Source organism: Strongylocentrotus purpuratus, unplaced genomic scaffold (assembly GCF_000002235.5).
Source record: "Strongylocentrotus purpuratus isolate Spur 01 unplaced genomic scaffold, Spur_5.0 spur5_scaffold_17, whole genome shotgun sequence".
Taxonomy (NCBI): domain Eukaryota; kingdom Metazoa; phylum Echinodermata; class Echinoidea; order Camarodonta; family Strongylocentrotidae; genus Strongylocentrotus; species Strongylocentrotus purpuratus.
This window is the reverse complement of record NW_022145602.1, coordinates 16,263,201-16,280,934: the sequence shown is the minus strand read 5'-3', so window position 1 is coordinate 16,280,934 and position 17,734 is coordinate 16,263,201. Positions and strand designations below refer to the sequence as shown.

The window sequence follows — 17,734 nt, the reverse complement described above, 5'->3', positions numbered from 1 at the left end:
ACATTGTACATTTACACCACACATATGATTAAAGTGAAAGATCGGACTCTTGGATTGTTCCTAAAAGACTCAAATAAGTGACATGTTTAGAGGTGATTGGCAGCCTGACAAAGACCATTGACCTGAAAATTCAAATCCGAAATCGACTCTGCCAAAAATCGCTTTAAATTATATAAATATTGACCCCTAAAAAACCGTAAACTGCCGTCACTTTCTCATACCAATTCCGTTTTGTTTCAAACTTCTACAGTATTTAATCTTATCAATGCACATAACCTCGCTAAATTTCACGCTCCAATAATCACGCATGATATAAATAGCGCCCTCTAAAATTCTTAAAATCTTTCAGTGGCTAAGATCAATCGTGCCTGGCCAAAGCCGTACCCTTTTTGGACTGAGATACTTCAAGATATGCCCTTTCCATCCAATTAAAAAAATATGTACCTCACCAGTGACCGAATTTGCGAAAATTAAAACATGTTCCCTTTTTTCTAGGTTTTTTTGTGATACACTGATGTCATCTTCTAGCTTTCACTAGGAATGGGGCACAAAAATGAGAAGATACAGCATGTAGGAAAAAAAAATTAAACAGCCCTAAAAGATTTTGATAAATTCATGAACTTAAGCAAGGAGAGAGACCCTTAGGTTTCACTAGGAATGTGGAAGAAGATTTTCAAAAAGGGGGTCAGTCGTACACGCAACGCCAAAAGTCCGATCCACAGAGACAGTAAGGAGGGAAATGAACAAGATGGCAGTGTTGAAGATTTGCAGAGTGCACTAAGCAGTGCTGCGCAGAATGGACAACTTGACCTCATCCAAGAACTGATCGGTAGAGGAGCCGAGGTGAATAAAGTTGATAATGACGGTTTTACTGCATTACAGCTAGCTTCAGATGGGCGACTTGATGTCACTAAATATCTCATCAGTCAAGGAGCCGAGGTGAATAACGGCGGAAATATTGGTTTGACCCCGGTGCGTGTAGCTGCAGGGACTGGTCATCTTGATGTTACCAAATTTTTGATCAGTCAAGGAGCCGAGGTTAATAACGGCGGAACTGAGCGTATGACCCCATTACATCTAGCTGCAAAGTTTGGTCATCTTGATGTGGCCAAATATCTCATCAGTCAAGGAGCTGAAGTGAATAAAGATACAAAAGATGATTCTTTTACCTCATTACATCTTGCTTCACATTGTGGTCATCTTGATGTCACCAAATATCTGATCAGTCAAGGAGCTGAAGTCAATGAGGGCAGCAATGATGGTAGGACCCCATTACAACTAGCTGCTCAGAATGGTCATCTTGATGTCACCAAATTTCTCATCAATCAAGGAGGCGAGGTGAATAAAGATGATAATGAGGGTTTTACCCCATTACATCAAGCTGCTTCTGTTGGTCATCTTGTTGTCACCGAATTTCTGATCAGTCAGGGAGCTGCAGTCAATGAGAGCAGCAATTATGGTAGCACCCCATTACAACTAGCTGCACAGAATGGTCATCTTAATGTCACCAAATATCTGATAAGTCAAGGAGCTGAAGTGGATAAAGATGATAATGATGGTTGGACTGCATTACAGTCAGCTGCTAGTAAAGGACATCTTGATGTCACCAAATATCTGATCAGTCAAGGAGCTGAAGTGAATAAAGACGATAATGATGGTTGGACTGCATTAAAACTAGCTGCACAGAATGGTCATCTTAATGTCACCAAATATCTGATGAGTCAAGGAGCTGAAGTGAATAAAGACGATAATAATGGTTGGACTGCATTACATTCAGCTGCTAGTAAAGGACATCTTGATGTCACCAAATATCTGATCAGTCAAGGAGCTGAAGTGAATAAAGACGATAATGATGGTTGGACTGCATTACATTCAGCTGCTGGTGAAGGACATCTTGATGTCAGCGAATTTCTGATCAGTCAAGGAGCTGAAGTGAATAAAGATGATAATGATGGTTGGACTGCATTACATTCAGCTGCTGGTGAAGGACATCTAGATGTCAGCGAATTTCTGATCAGTCAAGGAGCTGAAGTCAATGACAGCAGCAATGATGGTAGGACCCCATTTCGAGTAGCTGCACAGAATGGTCATCTTGATGTCACCAAATTTCTGATCAGTCAAGGAGCTGAAGTCAATGACAGCAGCAATGATGGTAGGACCCCATTTCGAGTAGCTGCACAGAATGGTCATCTTGATGTCACCAAATTTCTGATCAGTCAAGGAGCTGAAGTGAATAAAGACGATAATGATGGTTGGACTGCATTACATTCAGCTGCTAGTAAAGGACATCTTGATGTCACCACATATCTGATCAGTCAAGGAGCTGAAGTGAATAAAGACGATAATGACGGTTGGACTGCATTACATTCAGCTGCTCGTAAAGGACATCTTGATGTCACCAAATATGTGATCAGTCAAGGAGCTGACTTTAACCAGACCAATTATGATGGTTGGACTGCATTACATTTAGCTGCTCATGAAGGATATCTTGACGTTGTCACAGAATTAATCAGTCAAGGTGTTGATGTTGGTAAGGCTAGTGAGAAAGGATGGTCAGCCTTATACCTTGCCGCAGCTGCTGGTCATGTACGTGTTTCAAGTGCCTTGCTTAGTCAGCATGCTGAGCTGGTATCATCAAATATAATTCATTGGACGGAGTTTCATACCGCTGCAGAGAGGGGCGATCTTGATGCCATGAAAGATCAAGTCAGTCAAGGAGCTGAGCTGGGTAAAGCCGGTTCTTTTGGTTGGACAGCCTTACAACTTGCAGCAAGTAACGGACACCTTGATATGATCAAATATTTGCTAAGTCAAGGAGCTGATGTGAATTCTAGCAACTCTTTTGGTAGGTGTGCCTTGCATAATGCTGCAACGAAAGGGAAGTTGGATGTCGTGGAATATCTGATCAGTGAAGGGGCCGATATGAATATGGGAAATGACAATGAATCGACTGCCCTGCATTTTGCATCAACATATGGCCATTTAGATATCGTGAAATCCCTAATCAGTCATGGAGTGGAGGCAGATATTTGCAACGCAATTGGAACCACTGCTCTCCATTATGCTTTATGTAATCGTCGGATCGACATTACCAAGTATCTGCTTAGCCAAGGCTCGGAACTGAATAAGAGAAGCGTGTGGCACTCTGTCATCTTACAATTTGATGGACAGTATGGTCACTATGATGTGCGATGTGTGCAGGGTCGTGTAGTTCAAGCAGTTAGCAGACTAATCGACTCTGTCACTGTCTTTAGAGGTGCTCCAGAAAGTGATCTTGGTAGAAGCAAATATCAAGATGGCGATGAGGATAAGACAGTTCAAGGTGGAATGGTTATTGTGCATAGGCCACATATAATGTCTGGTCTTGACAATCAAGATCATCTTGCAAGTCAGGGAGACAGAACAGTTAGTCGTACATCCTTACAATATGCTGTAGAAGGGGGCAGTTTAGCAGTCGTTCGGTATCTGATCAGTCAAGGAGCTGAAGTGAACGAAAGCAACAATATTGGCTGGACTGCTCTTCATGTTGCTGCGAAAAGAGGTCATCTTCATATTGTAGATTATCTACTTGGACAAGGAGCCGAAGTAGCCAAAGGAGACGTTGATGATATCTCGCCTTTGCATGTTGCTGCATTTGTTGGCCATTGTCACGTTACCGAGCATTTGCTTAGGCAAGGAGCAGAGGTCAACGGAGCCACCAAGGAGAAAGGTTCTACAGCACTACATGTCGGCGTGCAGAATGGTCATCTCGATATAACGAAAGGCTTGCTCAACCACGGAGCCGATGTTGATGCGACCGACCATGACGGTTGGACTCCCTTGCACATTACTGCTCAGAACGGTCACATCGATGTGCTGAAGTGTCTACTTCAGCAACTTGCAGATGTTAGCAAAGTTACCAAGAAGGGATCATCTGCATTGCATTTGTCTGCTGCAAATGGACATACCGATGTCACGAGATATCTATTGGAGCACGGAGCTGAAGTGAATCTGAGTAAACCTGGGAAGACTGCGTTGCAACTTGCTGCAGAACAAGACCAAGTGCAAGGGACAGGTCCAAATACGTGGTGTGCTGAAGGGCAGAAACACACTTCTTCTCCAAATGCCCATGCATACACTGAGGTTTTAACAGAAGATGAGAAGAAGGTATTTAATTTAGTATTTCTATGGATTTCATATGACAAAAATATCATACTGTTTATCAACATGCTCTTATGTATCAAAATCTCACCAATATAAATTGAAAGGGTTAGGTAGTTTTTAACCTCAATAATCTTTTTAAAACTTTTTCGTAAATGTATGTAGATTTCTAAATTATGAAAAAGGTTGAAATGATTTCAAAGGACTTCTCAAAACCTAACTGTACAAGTAAATATTAACCCGTCTTAGTGGCCACTTATGTATCGGGACCATGTATTTTGCCTCCCTCAAGAAAGAAATGTGTGTTTGAAAAACGGTTAAGAAAGGCCACCTCTCTACAGTGACCACATTTTTATGGTCTCCCATTGTTGACCTTGATAGCCACATTTGAATTTATAATAATTGCTTAAATGTTTGAATCTGTGTATATGTAAGTCTTTGTAATGATTCAACATATGAAAAACTAGAAAAGAGACTGCTTATATGCCCAACAAAGCCTGAATTTTCTCTCTTTTTTTAATAAATATAAAGCCATTTTGTTTGTAGATTCTGAATTCTGGAGGCTTTGTTTTACATAGGTTATTGGGCAACGTGCTGAGAAAGGGTGCACAGCAGTTCATTTAGCCACGCAAAATGGTTACACCTCCATCATCGAGACATTAGTTTCTCATGGCGCCGATCTCAACATCCAGTCCATCGACGGACAGACTTGTCTGCATGAAGCCATCAGACTTTCCGGTCGGAAGGAAAGTAAAGTTGAAGCCACACCATCACTCCAAAAGGTAAGATGATGAACTCTAGAACGCACTGTCTCTGGGATTGTACGAGACTTGCTCCACCGAAAATTGATGTGTAGTAATTTCCTACACAAACCAAATGGCTTACTTACAATTATGAAATTTGAATCATGCCATTCCCACATGAGTTAGCATAGCCATTTAACAATGAATGAGTCTTTTAAAGAAAATTACAAAAATGGAGCATATGAACATTTGCTTCTCTAGAGCTTTTAAAAAAAAGTTTATTATTTCTGAAAAATGCGATAAGATTCATAATTCTGAACTACAAAGGATTCATAATTCTGAAAAATGAAAAAGAGTTTATTATTGCAAAAAAAGACAAAGATTTCTGTATCACAGAATTGAAACTTTGAAAAAACGAACCTTATTTCATGTTTGGAATGACAAACCTTTGGCGTAATAATAATAATACTTATTTCAATTTCAGAATTATAATCATAAACGAACCATCGGGAAAACACAACAAATGTTCAGCATGATGAACCTGTGGATGAGTCTTCGGAAACATGAGGGCCTCCCAAAGTTTGAACAATCGTTTCTATTGATAATTCTTCTAGATCTCAGAAGAGTTCTATCAGAATGAACTGTCTCCCAGGAAGGCCCTGGTCTTCTATCTCTTGGACCACGGAGCAAAGCCGGACATCAAAGATAACCAAGGCAACCTACCAGTTCACTATGCCAAGGATGAAATCATCCGCCAGATGATATTCTCAAGGTAGGGAAGGATTAAATTAACATGGACATTTTGAAGAAATGTAGAAATGGTGTCATAGTTGAGCGGTCTACGTTGTAACGGGTAAAGTGCTTTACAAAATATAGTTATTATTGTTTAAAAAACAAATAAAAATGAGTAACATTGCTTTCTTAAATTTGGATTTGGGTTTCGGGCTGAGTTATACATTTGATTTCTTTATTTCACCAATATAAAGAGCAGTATGTGAAGATTAACACTTAATTTTTCAATAACTCCATTCGAAACCAGTTAGTTTATATTGTAAAATCGCAAAAAATAAAACTTGAGACAAACACTGGATATGGGAATATAAAAGTATGCGGTCATTAATTTATACACCAAGAGTATATATTGTAGTATCCAGGTGGAATTGTTCTTTTAAAGAGAAAAAAACACAAAAAGTAGTCATATATGAAGCACCTCCATTACTTTAGCAATAATTATTCTGAAAAGCAAGAAAGTGGGACTTCTCCATGGGTAACAGATCTGTGGATATTTGTTGAAGTACCTTTTGCTTGCCCAAGAATATCCTGAAGGTTGAAACATTATGATAATATCAATTTTTCTTTGTTGTCGTTTGCATTAATTATCAGATCTCCTGACATGGACATCATCAGAGTTTATCGAGGTAACACTCTCTAATAAATAAATAATATACATACTTTATCATAAACAAATAATGATCAATCAACGATTCTTAAGGTTTTCAATTTTTTATTGATATGGGTGCCTTATAAGAGCCAGAACAGAACACGAAAACTTTAGGGGAATTGCCAAATTTTCTTTCAGAAGTACAGATAAATGATTGACATTATTGGCTTACTAAATGCCTATAATGTTCAGGGTTATTTTGTAACCACGTAAGAGCAGGTTCGGTTCTAGTGAAGATAAAGAATGAAACTTTCTCGTTCTTTTTATTTCATGTTCGACGAACAGATATAGTAGAGATGTCCCTTGAAAGGGTATTGCTCTGCAAATGCCCTAATGTGTGAAATATGACGAGAAATGCCTTAAAAGTTTGGACCGAACTTTCATAAAAATAGTGACCGCTTTTATACAGCGCTTAATACATCTATGGTGTCTGTAAGCGCTTTACAGATATATTATTACCCCGGTCGTTGGATTCAATACTTGCCCGCACACGGTATGTGCACAATCTCCACTCCCTGGGGAGCATTCCAGCCAGGCGTTACTTGACGCTCTTAACTGTTTGACCAACAATGACGGTCGCATACGTGTTAGCAACGTTTGTATTGTGCAGTTTTCTAAACCCATAGCCAGCTGGCAGGAGTCATTTGCTTTTCATTTTGATCATTCCAAAACCTACATCGATTGTTATGGAAAACACAGTCAATCTATTTTCTGTTTCTTCTGGATAGTGTTTTTTTTTCACTGGAAAGGTACTCAACTTTATTTGTTGGCCCTAATCATTCTTAATCTCTCTTTGATGAATTTTGATGTGCAGCTAAAGAGTCGGCACCACCAGTGGTCAACGCTGTCTCTGCTCAGGTTGGATGCGACGGTAAAGATCTCGAACTGGAACATCATGGCATTTCAATGGCTATCCCACCTGGGGCTGTCGAACAGAACGAATCTTGCAAGATCACCCTTACCGTTGTGAGAAACCTCCCCGGTGTTGTCATCCAAGATGACACACCAATGGCAGCATACGGGATCAGATGTGGCCCTCCAAACATGGTCTTCCACCAACCTGTTAAGATCAGGATACCACATTCCACCTTGGTCACCCACCCTGAGCAAGTGATACCAGACATCGTCTCACATATTTGGGATCCAAGAAAGGGTAGGTTAGATCCATTGTTGCAACGTTTATTATTGAAATTTTATTTCCCAAACTGAACTACTTTAAACCGTTCCTTTTCTCCTTGTTACCCAAGGGATCCTGGTCTTTAAACCAAGTGTTAATAAAACGTTAAAATGAATCAAGGGAATGTATGAACCAGTAAAGTTTTCAAAGAACATGCTTTTGTAAAAGTGTACATGTAGTTGTACTACCTAATAGTTTTCTATGATTGTGTGAAAAATGAGGTTTAAATAAGGATGTTTATTTAAGGTTTCGGTTTTGTTCTAGTTGAACATGGTCTTTGACTCAGGGTTTCATGACGGTAACTGAATGAGTAGAAAACGGACCAAAATGTCTTTTGAAAAATCATTCTAATTTAAATCTTCATAGACTGAAGCGGGACTCAAGGGCTGTTAATACGTCATATTGACAATGTATTTATGTTAACTGTTGACAGGATGACCTTAATATGTCATATGGACAATGTATTTATGATAACTGTTGAAAGGATGACCTTAAAATGGCTACCAAAGTATTTTTTTTTTAAATACCACATGACTTAAAGAGAAGGTTGGGCTCTGGTTAAGATGAAATTTAATTTGTGATTTATTTTTTTCATTCTTCATATGTCATTTTGGAAGAATACCATAGTAGAAAAGTCTCCGGAAAAGGATTGCTATTACAATTATTTCTTATTTAACATGTGGTAATAAATACCAAGAAAGTTTGGTCCAAACATTTGTGTTTAGTTCCGTGTACACATCACTGTCTGTGCATCTGATTTTATGGGAAAATGTGTCAGTTTCTTTTCATGAAAATCATTAAAAACATCCAGTTGCTTACAGATAGTTTCTTACACAGTGTAATTGCATGATTAGTACTCAACTTGATCTTTAAAGTAATCATCCTTCCAAACAGTAATCTCTTTTCCTTAATAGGCATGTATCTTGCTTCATGTTGCTCAAATGCTCAGTGTAAGACATTGTGGCTCTAATCATAGGTTTACCAAGAGTTTCGAGGACTAAATCGTCTGCTGCATCTGACAAACTGCCATACTGCAGAGTCCTTAAGAGACATCTTGAGCTGCACATCGATCACTGTGCCGAGTGGTGGGTTCTTATCCCACTTAAGCAACAGATCATCCAGCTTCAATTCGTGTGTACCCCATACGTACCGGACAAGATTGAACGAGGCAAAAAGTTTGATGTTCATCTCCACCTGAATGCAGAAATCCCGGGCATAGAAATGGTCAGTTTAATAGAAAGATTTCTGTTTAACTCAGTTTACTTCCGTTCTCTCCCACTCCCTTTAGATCTCTTCCCTGGGAGCATGCTCATATGGGTCACATGTACATTGGGTTCCAATATGGGTCCCACATGGGTCTGCCCTTATAGACTCCATATATGATATTGCACCCAAGATTCGTATAGGACGCATATGGGCCATCCCAGGTGGCCCATATGGGTTCGTCCCAGTGCCCATCTAGTGTGGGAACATTGTGGGCAAAATATGCACCATCCCATATGGGCATCAAAGGGTTTGGGGTTCTCATATAGCCCCTCTTTAGAATTCCCATATGGGCCCCATGTAAGTTAGCACTGAAGATTCATATGGGACCTATATGGGCAACCCCATTTTGCCAATATGATTATTCCTTCATCTTCTTGTAATTTTCAAAGGGCTATACAGCCTGTCACTAAGATCTGTATCATATAGATTTCCAGTTGTGTATTGCAGCCATTGACAAGCACACTAAGAACCAGATGTACACCCTACTCTTTGCGAGAGTATAAACTAGCTTGCAAAGGGTGTGACCCTTCTACACACGAGCTTCCAGACTTTTGGATATGTCCTGGACCAATTGTTAGCGCAGCTGTTGGCCCACCATTATTATAGAAATGCATGCAGATACATTTGGTCGTCATTTAGATTTTAGATATTACATATATTACACATAACTATTGTATAAACTGACATGGAAATGTATTTTTTGGTCTCATTAACTGTTGCCTAATTGAAAAACAATGTGTGACAAGTTGAGCTTTCAGAAATAATGTTAATAATATATATGCATTTATAACACACACAGAACAATAGATTAAATCAACAGGTAGAGAAAGTCCAATTTAAGATAAACAGATACATTTCCAGCTGTTTTATGACTTGTTTTACGGAATCTAATTTCCTCAGATAACAGGAAGTGAGTTTCAGAGAACGGGTGCCGCGTTGGCGAAAGATCTTCGTAGCTACATTCCTGACCTGAAATGGTTAATGAATGAGATACAGTCTATGTTCTGTTCTTTTTCTTTTAAATAGGAGGTACAAAAGGAGGAGAAGCAGAGTTCATACCACAGTGCACATCGCTCCTATCCGATCTCTATCGAAGCTAAATCTGGTGACATTTCAGTGACTTGTGATGGTGCAGGCAAGATGAGCAACATTAAGGTATGAAAACATGTGCCAATTAAGTGAAACCTGTATACAAAGCTGCATAGAAAGCCAACATGCCTATAAAGACCCTATGTGGTGTTCCCCTTTAAAATTAATTCCTATTTAAACCTGTCCTAAAGCAACCTGTCTGTAAAGACCATCTTTCATTGAAGACCACTTCTCTTGTCTCCTTTAACAGTTTTTATGTACAGGTGTCACTATATTAGGACCGTTCAAGTAGGGACATGCTAGAGATGTCCCTGGTTCAAGGGAGACAGAAACAGCAGGTGGTCTTTATTTACAGGATTCTTTAGTACACAATGACAAACGTTATTTAAGGGAAACAGATATTGTGGTCTTTATGGACAGGTGGTCTTTCAATGTACAGTTGCTTGCTTAAAGCAGGTTTCTTTCTATTCATTTCTTTTTCTTCTGCAGTAAAATGATAGAAATAATCGTCCCTTGAGAAGTCACTTTTTTAACACCTGTAACTTTGTAGCTTAAAGACACATGTTAATGTAAAACTCTGATTGTTACTTTCCATATGAAACAACAACAACTAAACAAATCAAAAAATGCTTGGTAACATTTGTTCCCCTTGACTGGCATTCAAACATCTTTTAAAATCTTTAATCGGCTCTTTTCCTTTCAAATTTCATTTAATAGTTAATTGCATAGAATAAAATTGTCAAATCTGCCTTAAGGTACCACTTGCATAGAAATATCACTTGTCTATGAAGACCACGTTTCCCTTGAATTGTGTTTTTCATCGAACCATGTATTATAGAAACCTGTACATAAAGACTGTCTGCTCATAAAGACCACCTTTCGTACCTCCTCTGGGTGATTTTTAATACAGATATTTCATTTTAATTGTTTGGTTGTATTTGTTTGCCCACAGCTACTTTCTTTGAAGGATATTCACAGCCAAAAGAGACACAACTTATTGCTATCAATGACTCCTGGCGAGGATGATGCAGAATTCTCAGTCATTTACGTGACGATTTCACAGACTGGAAGACTAGGCACGAGGTCTCAATCGTTGGCGTTCGTCATCAGATACACAGGTTGGTGGAAAATGTTATTCCCCATGATAGAGCTTGATGAAAGGCATGATGTTTATTCTGATAGCTGGAGAATATTCGTTTAATAAGCTAGACTTTGTTTCTTTAAGTTTAAGACTTAAGTTTAAGAATAAAAAACATATGATTTATAAGAGTGGTGTGGGGGGGGGGGGGCTCAATAGACCTGCTTACAAATGTATTTCAATTCATGCATGTTTCTGTCCTGAACCCCTTGTTACCAACTATTTGATTCACCTGCTATGTAAAATGGATGAAATTCATTTTGCATACATTAGTTGTTGCTATGTTGGGTAAGCCTCTAGCAAACTATTCAGTCTTCAAGGGGGAAAAGTATGCATGTAATTAGTAAACAAGTATGTTTAATTAATGTGAATTTGAATTTGGAATAGAATTTGTATTTGAATTTTATTTTGGATGTGAATTTGGATTTGGATTTGAATTTGGATTTTGAATTTGAATTTGAAATAAAATTTGAAATTGAATTTTATTTTGGATGTGAATTTGGATTTGGATTTGGATTTTGGATTTCGGTCATCAAAGTTCATCCAGTCTCCTCTGGCTATACATTAATCTACATTTGCCACTCTCCGCCAGGTTAAGTAAATAGGTACCCAGTACAAAATAACTCATTGAAAACACTTAGCGCCTGAGGCATAGTATCGGGCTTAAGGTAAAATAACACATTTATATTAAAAATAAGTATTATTAAATACTTATGAGGCTACCCTGGGTAAATACAACCATATCTGCATCACTATTATCATCATTACTGGTGATGGTGGTGTTTTTCTGATCGTTTTTGTTGTTGTTCCTGTTCATATTCCCGTTCCTGCTCTTCCTCCTGCTCCTGCTCTTGCTCTTGTTGTTAAAATGATGATTGTGGCTTTCATTTTGCTAACAAGTAGACTCATGTGACATAAGTATTTAATGAAATGATTGCAGGGCCCCCAGAGAAATAGTATTTATATTGATGAGGCAACATTGGGTCAATAAGATGTATTGTAACTATTATTTGTAATATTATTTATCGTAATTTTCTGTTAAAGTTATTATTATTATTTTTGTTTTTTCTTTTTAAAATTATGAATTCCTTTTATTGCAGATGACTCGATATGCCAAGTATCTACTGAGCCCTCTTCATTTATTCGGTAAGCTTTCTTTTTGTATGATGCTGTTGTCAGAAATGTATGTTTCATGTATTCAGTTTCTTTTTGGTACTTTGATATTTGATATATATGATACCTCTCAAGTAAATGACTACAGCCATGCATGAAGGATGAAGGATGAACCATTAATATATGGTCAAAGCATATTCCTATTTTGAAAAGAAATGTGTATTCAACCCTCCACCTCTCCCCCCCCCCCTCCAAAAAGGCAGTTTACAGACAGGTTTCAATGGGAAACAGATTTCAAGGGAAACATGGTATAATCTTTTCATAGGCAGGCCGTCTCTCTGAACAAGTTCGCCAAATCAGGTTTGACTGTATATTTTTCAGGGCTGTGGAAGAGCTCTCCGGCAGTGACCTTCCCGACATTGATGTTATCACGATAGCTCAGATGATGACGGTGAACCAGTACTATGATTTGGGAGTGGCTCTTGGTTTCAACATACAACAGTTGGATGTCATAGAGTATAGGAGGTTCCGTAACAGAGAGCAGGCCATCTACGACATGCTGGTAACATGGAGAAAGAGACAGACCTCCGGCCAAGAAGCGAAGGAAACGTTTCTCTCGCTCATGAAATCTTTGGTCTCGCCAGCCGAACAGACAGAGATGTCAGGTTAGTTGAATGGCACTTGCTCTTGCATCAATCGCTCTGCGGTAATTTCTTACAATTGAATAGCTTTTTTCAAACCTGCACCACACTTTGCCTAATACTAACCCTAACCCTACACCTATCCTAAAACCCATTTATAACCCTAAACCTAACCTTAATCCATACTCCTTAGTTTTCACAAAATAAAAGCTGGAGCAATTGTCGCAGGACAAAGTGTTCAATGCACCGTCATGTTTGTAGTGTAATTATTTATTTTGATTATTTCTTAATTTTTGTTAAAGTGAATAAAGATGTTACAGTTGTTTTTTCCACATTCTGACTGTTTTTGCTATTGTTCACGTTTCCTCTCTCGGCTGATCATAATATATCGTCAGCGGCATTAACGACCTGCATGCAGGCATCCCATGATATCCATGGTCTACCAATGTTTTGTTCTTTGTGGATTTAGGCCATTCTGTTTGATATGAAAAAAGAAGGGAGATGCCGTTTGTCAGAAAAGAGGAAAGAGATAATTTGCAAAAGAATTGCAAGAAGGCCTGGTCGGACCTAACAATTATTGCTCTGCATTTGTATGCCTGGGCCCATCTTTTTAAAGAGTTGATATTAATCGAAACTACGTTCATAACTCTTTATATGACGGAGCCCTAAATAATAACATTTCTGGCGTTCTGTAAATAAATCAGTTGGGACACTGCCGACGTAATATCTTCTGAATTGGGAATGATTTATCGTTATTTCTATAATGAATATTGCTTGGAATATATAATGAACCGATGATGAAAACGACAAAAGTGGCCATACCTGAATGGTAACATTGTTGGGTTCTGTTTAAGAAAAACTCAGCAGCAGGGACACTGCCCGCATATTATCTTATGAATCGGGAATGATTTATCATTATAGTTATAATCTTATGGATGATGTTTGACCAGGTCTTGATGCAAAGGTGGTTATTATAGGTTGAGTTAAAAGACCGTTCTTCTAAATTTGTTTTACATCTTTCTTTCCTACTCATGTCTTTGCAGTTATATCACAAAAGAATTAATCTATTGTAACTTATTATCATTTCGTTTTCTTTTTCTCCGTCCCCGGCCATGTGACTTCATTATCTACCACTTGATCGACATGTATCATAATCAGCTGCAACTGGGTAAGTATATTTATATCATAGAGAGCCCTATATCGACAATTATAAATATTTGACTTGAGATTGAATATTGTATTACTGGTCGCGTTACCCGGTATGATGACACAGATTCCATAATATTTGACATGTAAAGTTGAACAGCAGTGAAACGTGAACAAATTATGCATAGACAGACAATAATTGCAACGTCCTTAATAAGAGCTTATATTACTTCGAATCATCAGGTCATATCGTCCGGTTTGATGGTCCCTTATACGACCTTGCATGAAACGAAGATGAAAGTGGAAGATGGTGCCACCTTTAATTCGTAGATTTGTTGTTAGGTTTTTACTATGTGTTTTGTAATTTGGATTACACTATTTTTTTTTTTAGATGAGAGGGGTTTATTTCACAAGCATGACCACCCACCTTTTATGAATTAAAGGGGATGTTGTCACAAAAGGTCGGGTAACGCGACCACCGACCCGATGCGAAGTAATAACTGGTTCACTTTACTATCAATCACAGTGAGGTTCCCGACAAGATGCTGCTTGCGTTTGCCAGTCAGATCAAAGCAGAGCAGTTCTTTGAGATTGGCAAGAAGTTGGGATTCAGCCTCACGGAGCTACAACACATACAACATCGAACATGTGCAAACAGGAAGGATGCCAACATCCAGATGCTGTCTAGTTGGAAAGCATATCAACCTTCAGGACCAGAAGCTATAAAGGCGTTGAAATGCGTTTGGGAGTCCATCCAAACAGCATCAAAATCAGAGAAATCCCAGGGTAGGCCGTACTCTGACATAGTTTCCTCTCTTTTTTCTTCTTCTTCTTCTTCCTCTGTTAATCTTCAAGGGCTATGCAGCCTATCACAAAGATTTGTAGAAAGGTTACCCGTTTGTATACAGGCACACTACATGCTGGGTTACACCCTACTCTTTGCAAATGACGAAAGTCATGGGAGCCGGAAGAGGTTCCGATTGAGCCACACCCCTCCTTTCTTAGGGCAAGTCCAAAGGGTTTGGTGTTTTTGTATCCCATATGTTACCAAGTACTTACACTTTCGGTATCAAAAGTCTAATTATCATCTATACTTCCTCTGATGTAACCTAGAAGGGCTATGGAATTGATAGAGTTATTCGAAATACTAAATCTTTGTGCCCCTTCACAATATAGAGATGTTGTATTTGTTGATCTTCAATTGTTACTATATATCTAGTTGTCGATGAGGTTAGTTTGCCTGGAAAGAAGCAGACTGCAAGCAAACCTATGCGGAGACTTCCACCAAGCAAAAAAACAGATGCGGACTATGTGGAAATCATCAGGACTACGGATTCAGGCAAGTAACATCTTCTTCATTATCAAACAATATTTTCTATTCTTTGATTTAATTTGTTTAATCCTCTTGCTTCGGGAATGGTATTATTGTCTTCTTGCCCCCCCCCCCCCTCCAAAAGAAAGGAAGATTAAACAGTAGGTGACAACAACAAAATTATCATAGAAAGTATAGAAAAGTATACTCCATGAAACAACTGGTTAATTAGGAACAATACCCGGTGATTGTCTCTCTCAAAAAGCTGTAATTCAGGGAATATGCGCACCTTAATGTTTCTTCCTCTACAGAGGAATACCGATAGTTCTTTTCAGAACTACACCCTTCAAACTTCAACTTTTGTAATCTGCTCATAAACTTTTGATCGTGATCACTCCTTCCTTCCCCTTCGTTTCCTTTTGCCATATCACCTCAGTTTTTGTGTACGAGCACCAAAAACAAAGGCCAAAGTCTTGTCGAAGTGTAGAAAAAATATTAATTTCATCATTATATCTCTCTCCTTTTCTGCCCTTTCCTTTATCTTTTCCTTAATTCCTCTCAACACACACTAAACGAATACTTTTGATGGGAGAATATATATACAACCTTTCAGTATTTCTGTCATATGGTGGTACCGAAAGCCTTCAATCGCAAAACGATTCTTTTTTATTTTACTATAGATCAGGACAATTCTGTTGATGACATCAACACATCTGGAGGACCGCCAACTTCGGAGGAGCTTTGGAGTGTCGCTCGGGCAGTGAAGAGTTTGCCATTAGCCTGGGAATTAGGAAAAGCTCTCTGCTTGGAGGACGACGTTATTGCTGCACTCATTGAGCCACCTGATTTGACAACACTGACCAATGTTGCAAGACAGCTCGTTGATAATTCGTCGATTGGTTTAGATAGGAAGGAAAGGAGCGATAAAATGGCTGAGCTTCTCTTGGAATACAATATTCAGGACCACCAAACAGGTTTGTCTTGGATGTGTGAGCGCGTGTGTGGGTGGATGTGTGGGTACCGAAGAGACTCTTAAGAAATGTACCTTAACTTACACGACCACTTGCAAAAAAGTGGATGTCCTGGGTTAAAAAAAAACCTGTAATTTGTTTTAAATGTTACTACCCATTAGATTCACTTTGCAAGCTATTTTTCTTTTGCATATTTCCATGTTCTTTAATTTTCTTTCTTTTCTTTTCTGTTTATGCCTTGAGCACATTTACATGAAGTAGCCCATTAAAAACAGCAACAACAATGATAATAATGATGATAATGATGTTGATAATAATGAAAATAATAACTAGACTTTAATTCGTCACTTAGACGAATTAGGTGATACGTATGATAATGGTTTACATAACGAATAATGCATTACACGATATAATATTTTGCTTCTCCCATTCATATGCTTCTCCCATTATGATCTATTCATATGTCAAGATTAAATTGTGTCTCCTTGATCATCATGGATCTAGGGAAGATAGATTGAAACAATATATGACCTTTGACCCTGTGCAGTAACCAGTTACACATTTGACTCTAATTTACATCATGAAGAACACCTTTTGACGATTTTATCTTATTCAAAGAAATGAAAATGTAATTGATAAATGATTAGCATCATTATGATAATGATGATCGTGATGATCATGATCATGATCATGAGCGCGATCATGACATCTTATTGAAAAAATGAGGGTTGATTTAGATAGCATATAATCTCAGCTACAACATACTCAAAAATCAACAAAATCCAACCCGAAATAACGGCGATATTGCTCGCAAAAGACAGGAATGTAGACTCCAGATTTGAGAAAAAGTCATTTCCCATAGGGATTACACGCAAAAAGTAATGGATTAAGTGAAAATAGGGTAATAATAAAGTAAAAAGGGTTATTTATGACATTATTTGCGAATCTACGTGTTTAAATAATCAAAGGAGATGGTACAGTGAAGGTCAAAAGGAAAAAAAGTGGGAAAAAAAAGTGTTGGAGACACCCGGACTCGAACCAGGGATCTCGAGGTTGGAAGTCAAGTGCGTTACCGATATACCAAAACATCTCCCATAGCGATTACACGTAAACAGGAAATGGAATTCAGAAATCCTACTTTGCAAGTAAAATATAAGCATGATCCCGGCATCTAATCGAAAAATAAGGGGCACACTTGTGATAGCTCATTGTCTCAGCTACAACATATCCGAAGCTCAGCGAAAACGAAGCTAAAACAACGGAGAATTTGCTCGCGAAAGACAGGAGTGTAGAATCCAGTTTTGAGAAAAAGTCATGTCCCATAGAGAATACACGCAAAATGCGAAAAATTGACATGCCTCCTTTAATCGCAAAAATACACCATGATACTTTTGTCAAAAATAAAAATTGTGAACATTACATTTGTAGAAAATTGTCTCAGCTAGAACATATCAAAATTAAAAAGAAAATTGATCCATATTTACAGAGATACAATCAATTTTCCAAAAATATGCTGACGTCATAATATGCAAATTTAAATTTTGAGTTTGGAGGCCA

At 38.3% G+C, this 17,734-nt stretch overlaps 1 protein-coding gene across 1 annotated transcript; it reads left to right on the top strand.

The window, feature by feature from the left end:
• The first annotated feature begins 657 nt into the window (after nucleotides 1-657).
• Nucleotides 658-9,740, top strand: LOC105447015 (ankyrin-3-like). The gene is made up of 10 exons (XM_030988259.1): nucleotides 658-1,088; nucleotides 1,227-1,459; nucleotides 1,976-2,053; nucleotides 2,372-4,146; nucleotides 4,719-4,922; nucleotides 5,498-5,655; nucleotides 6,267-6,301; nucleotides 7,139-7,477; nucleotides 8,478-8,725; nucleotides 9,675-9,740. Exons 1-10 carry the CDS (start codon nucleotides 658-660, stop codon nucleotides 9,738-9,740), a joined length of 3,567 nt encoding a protein of 1,188 aa, XP_030844119.1.
• The last annotated feature ends 7,994 nt before the right edge of the window (nucleotides 9,741-17,734 follow it).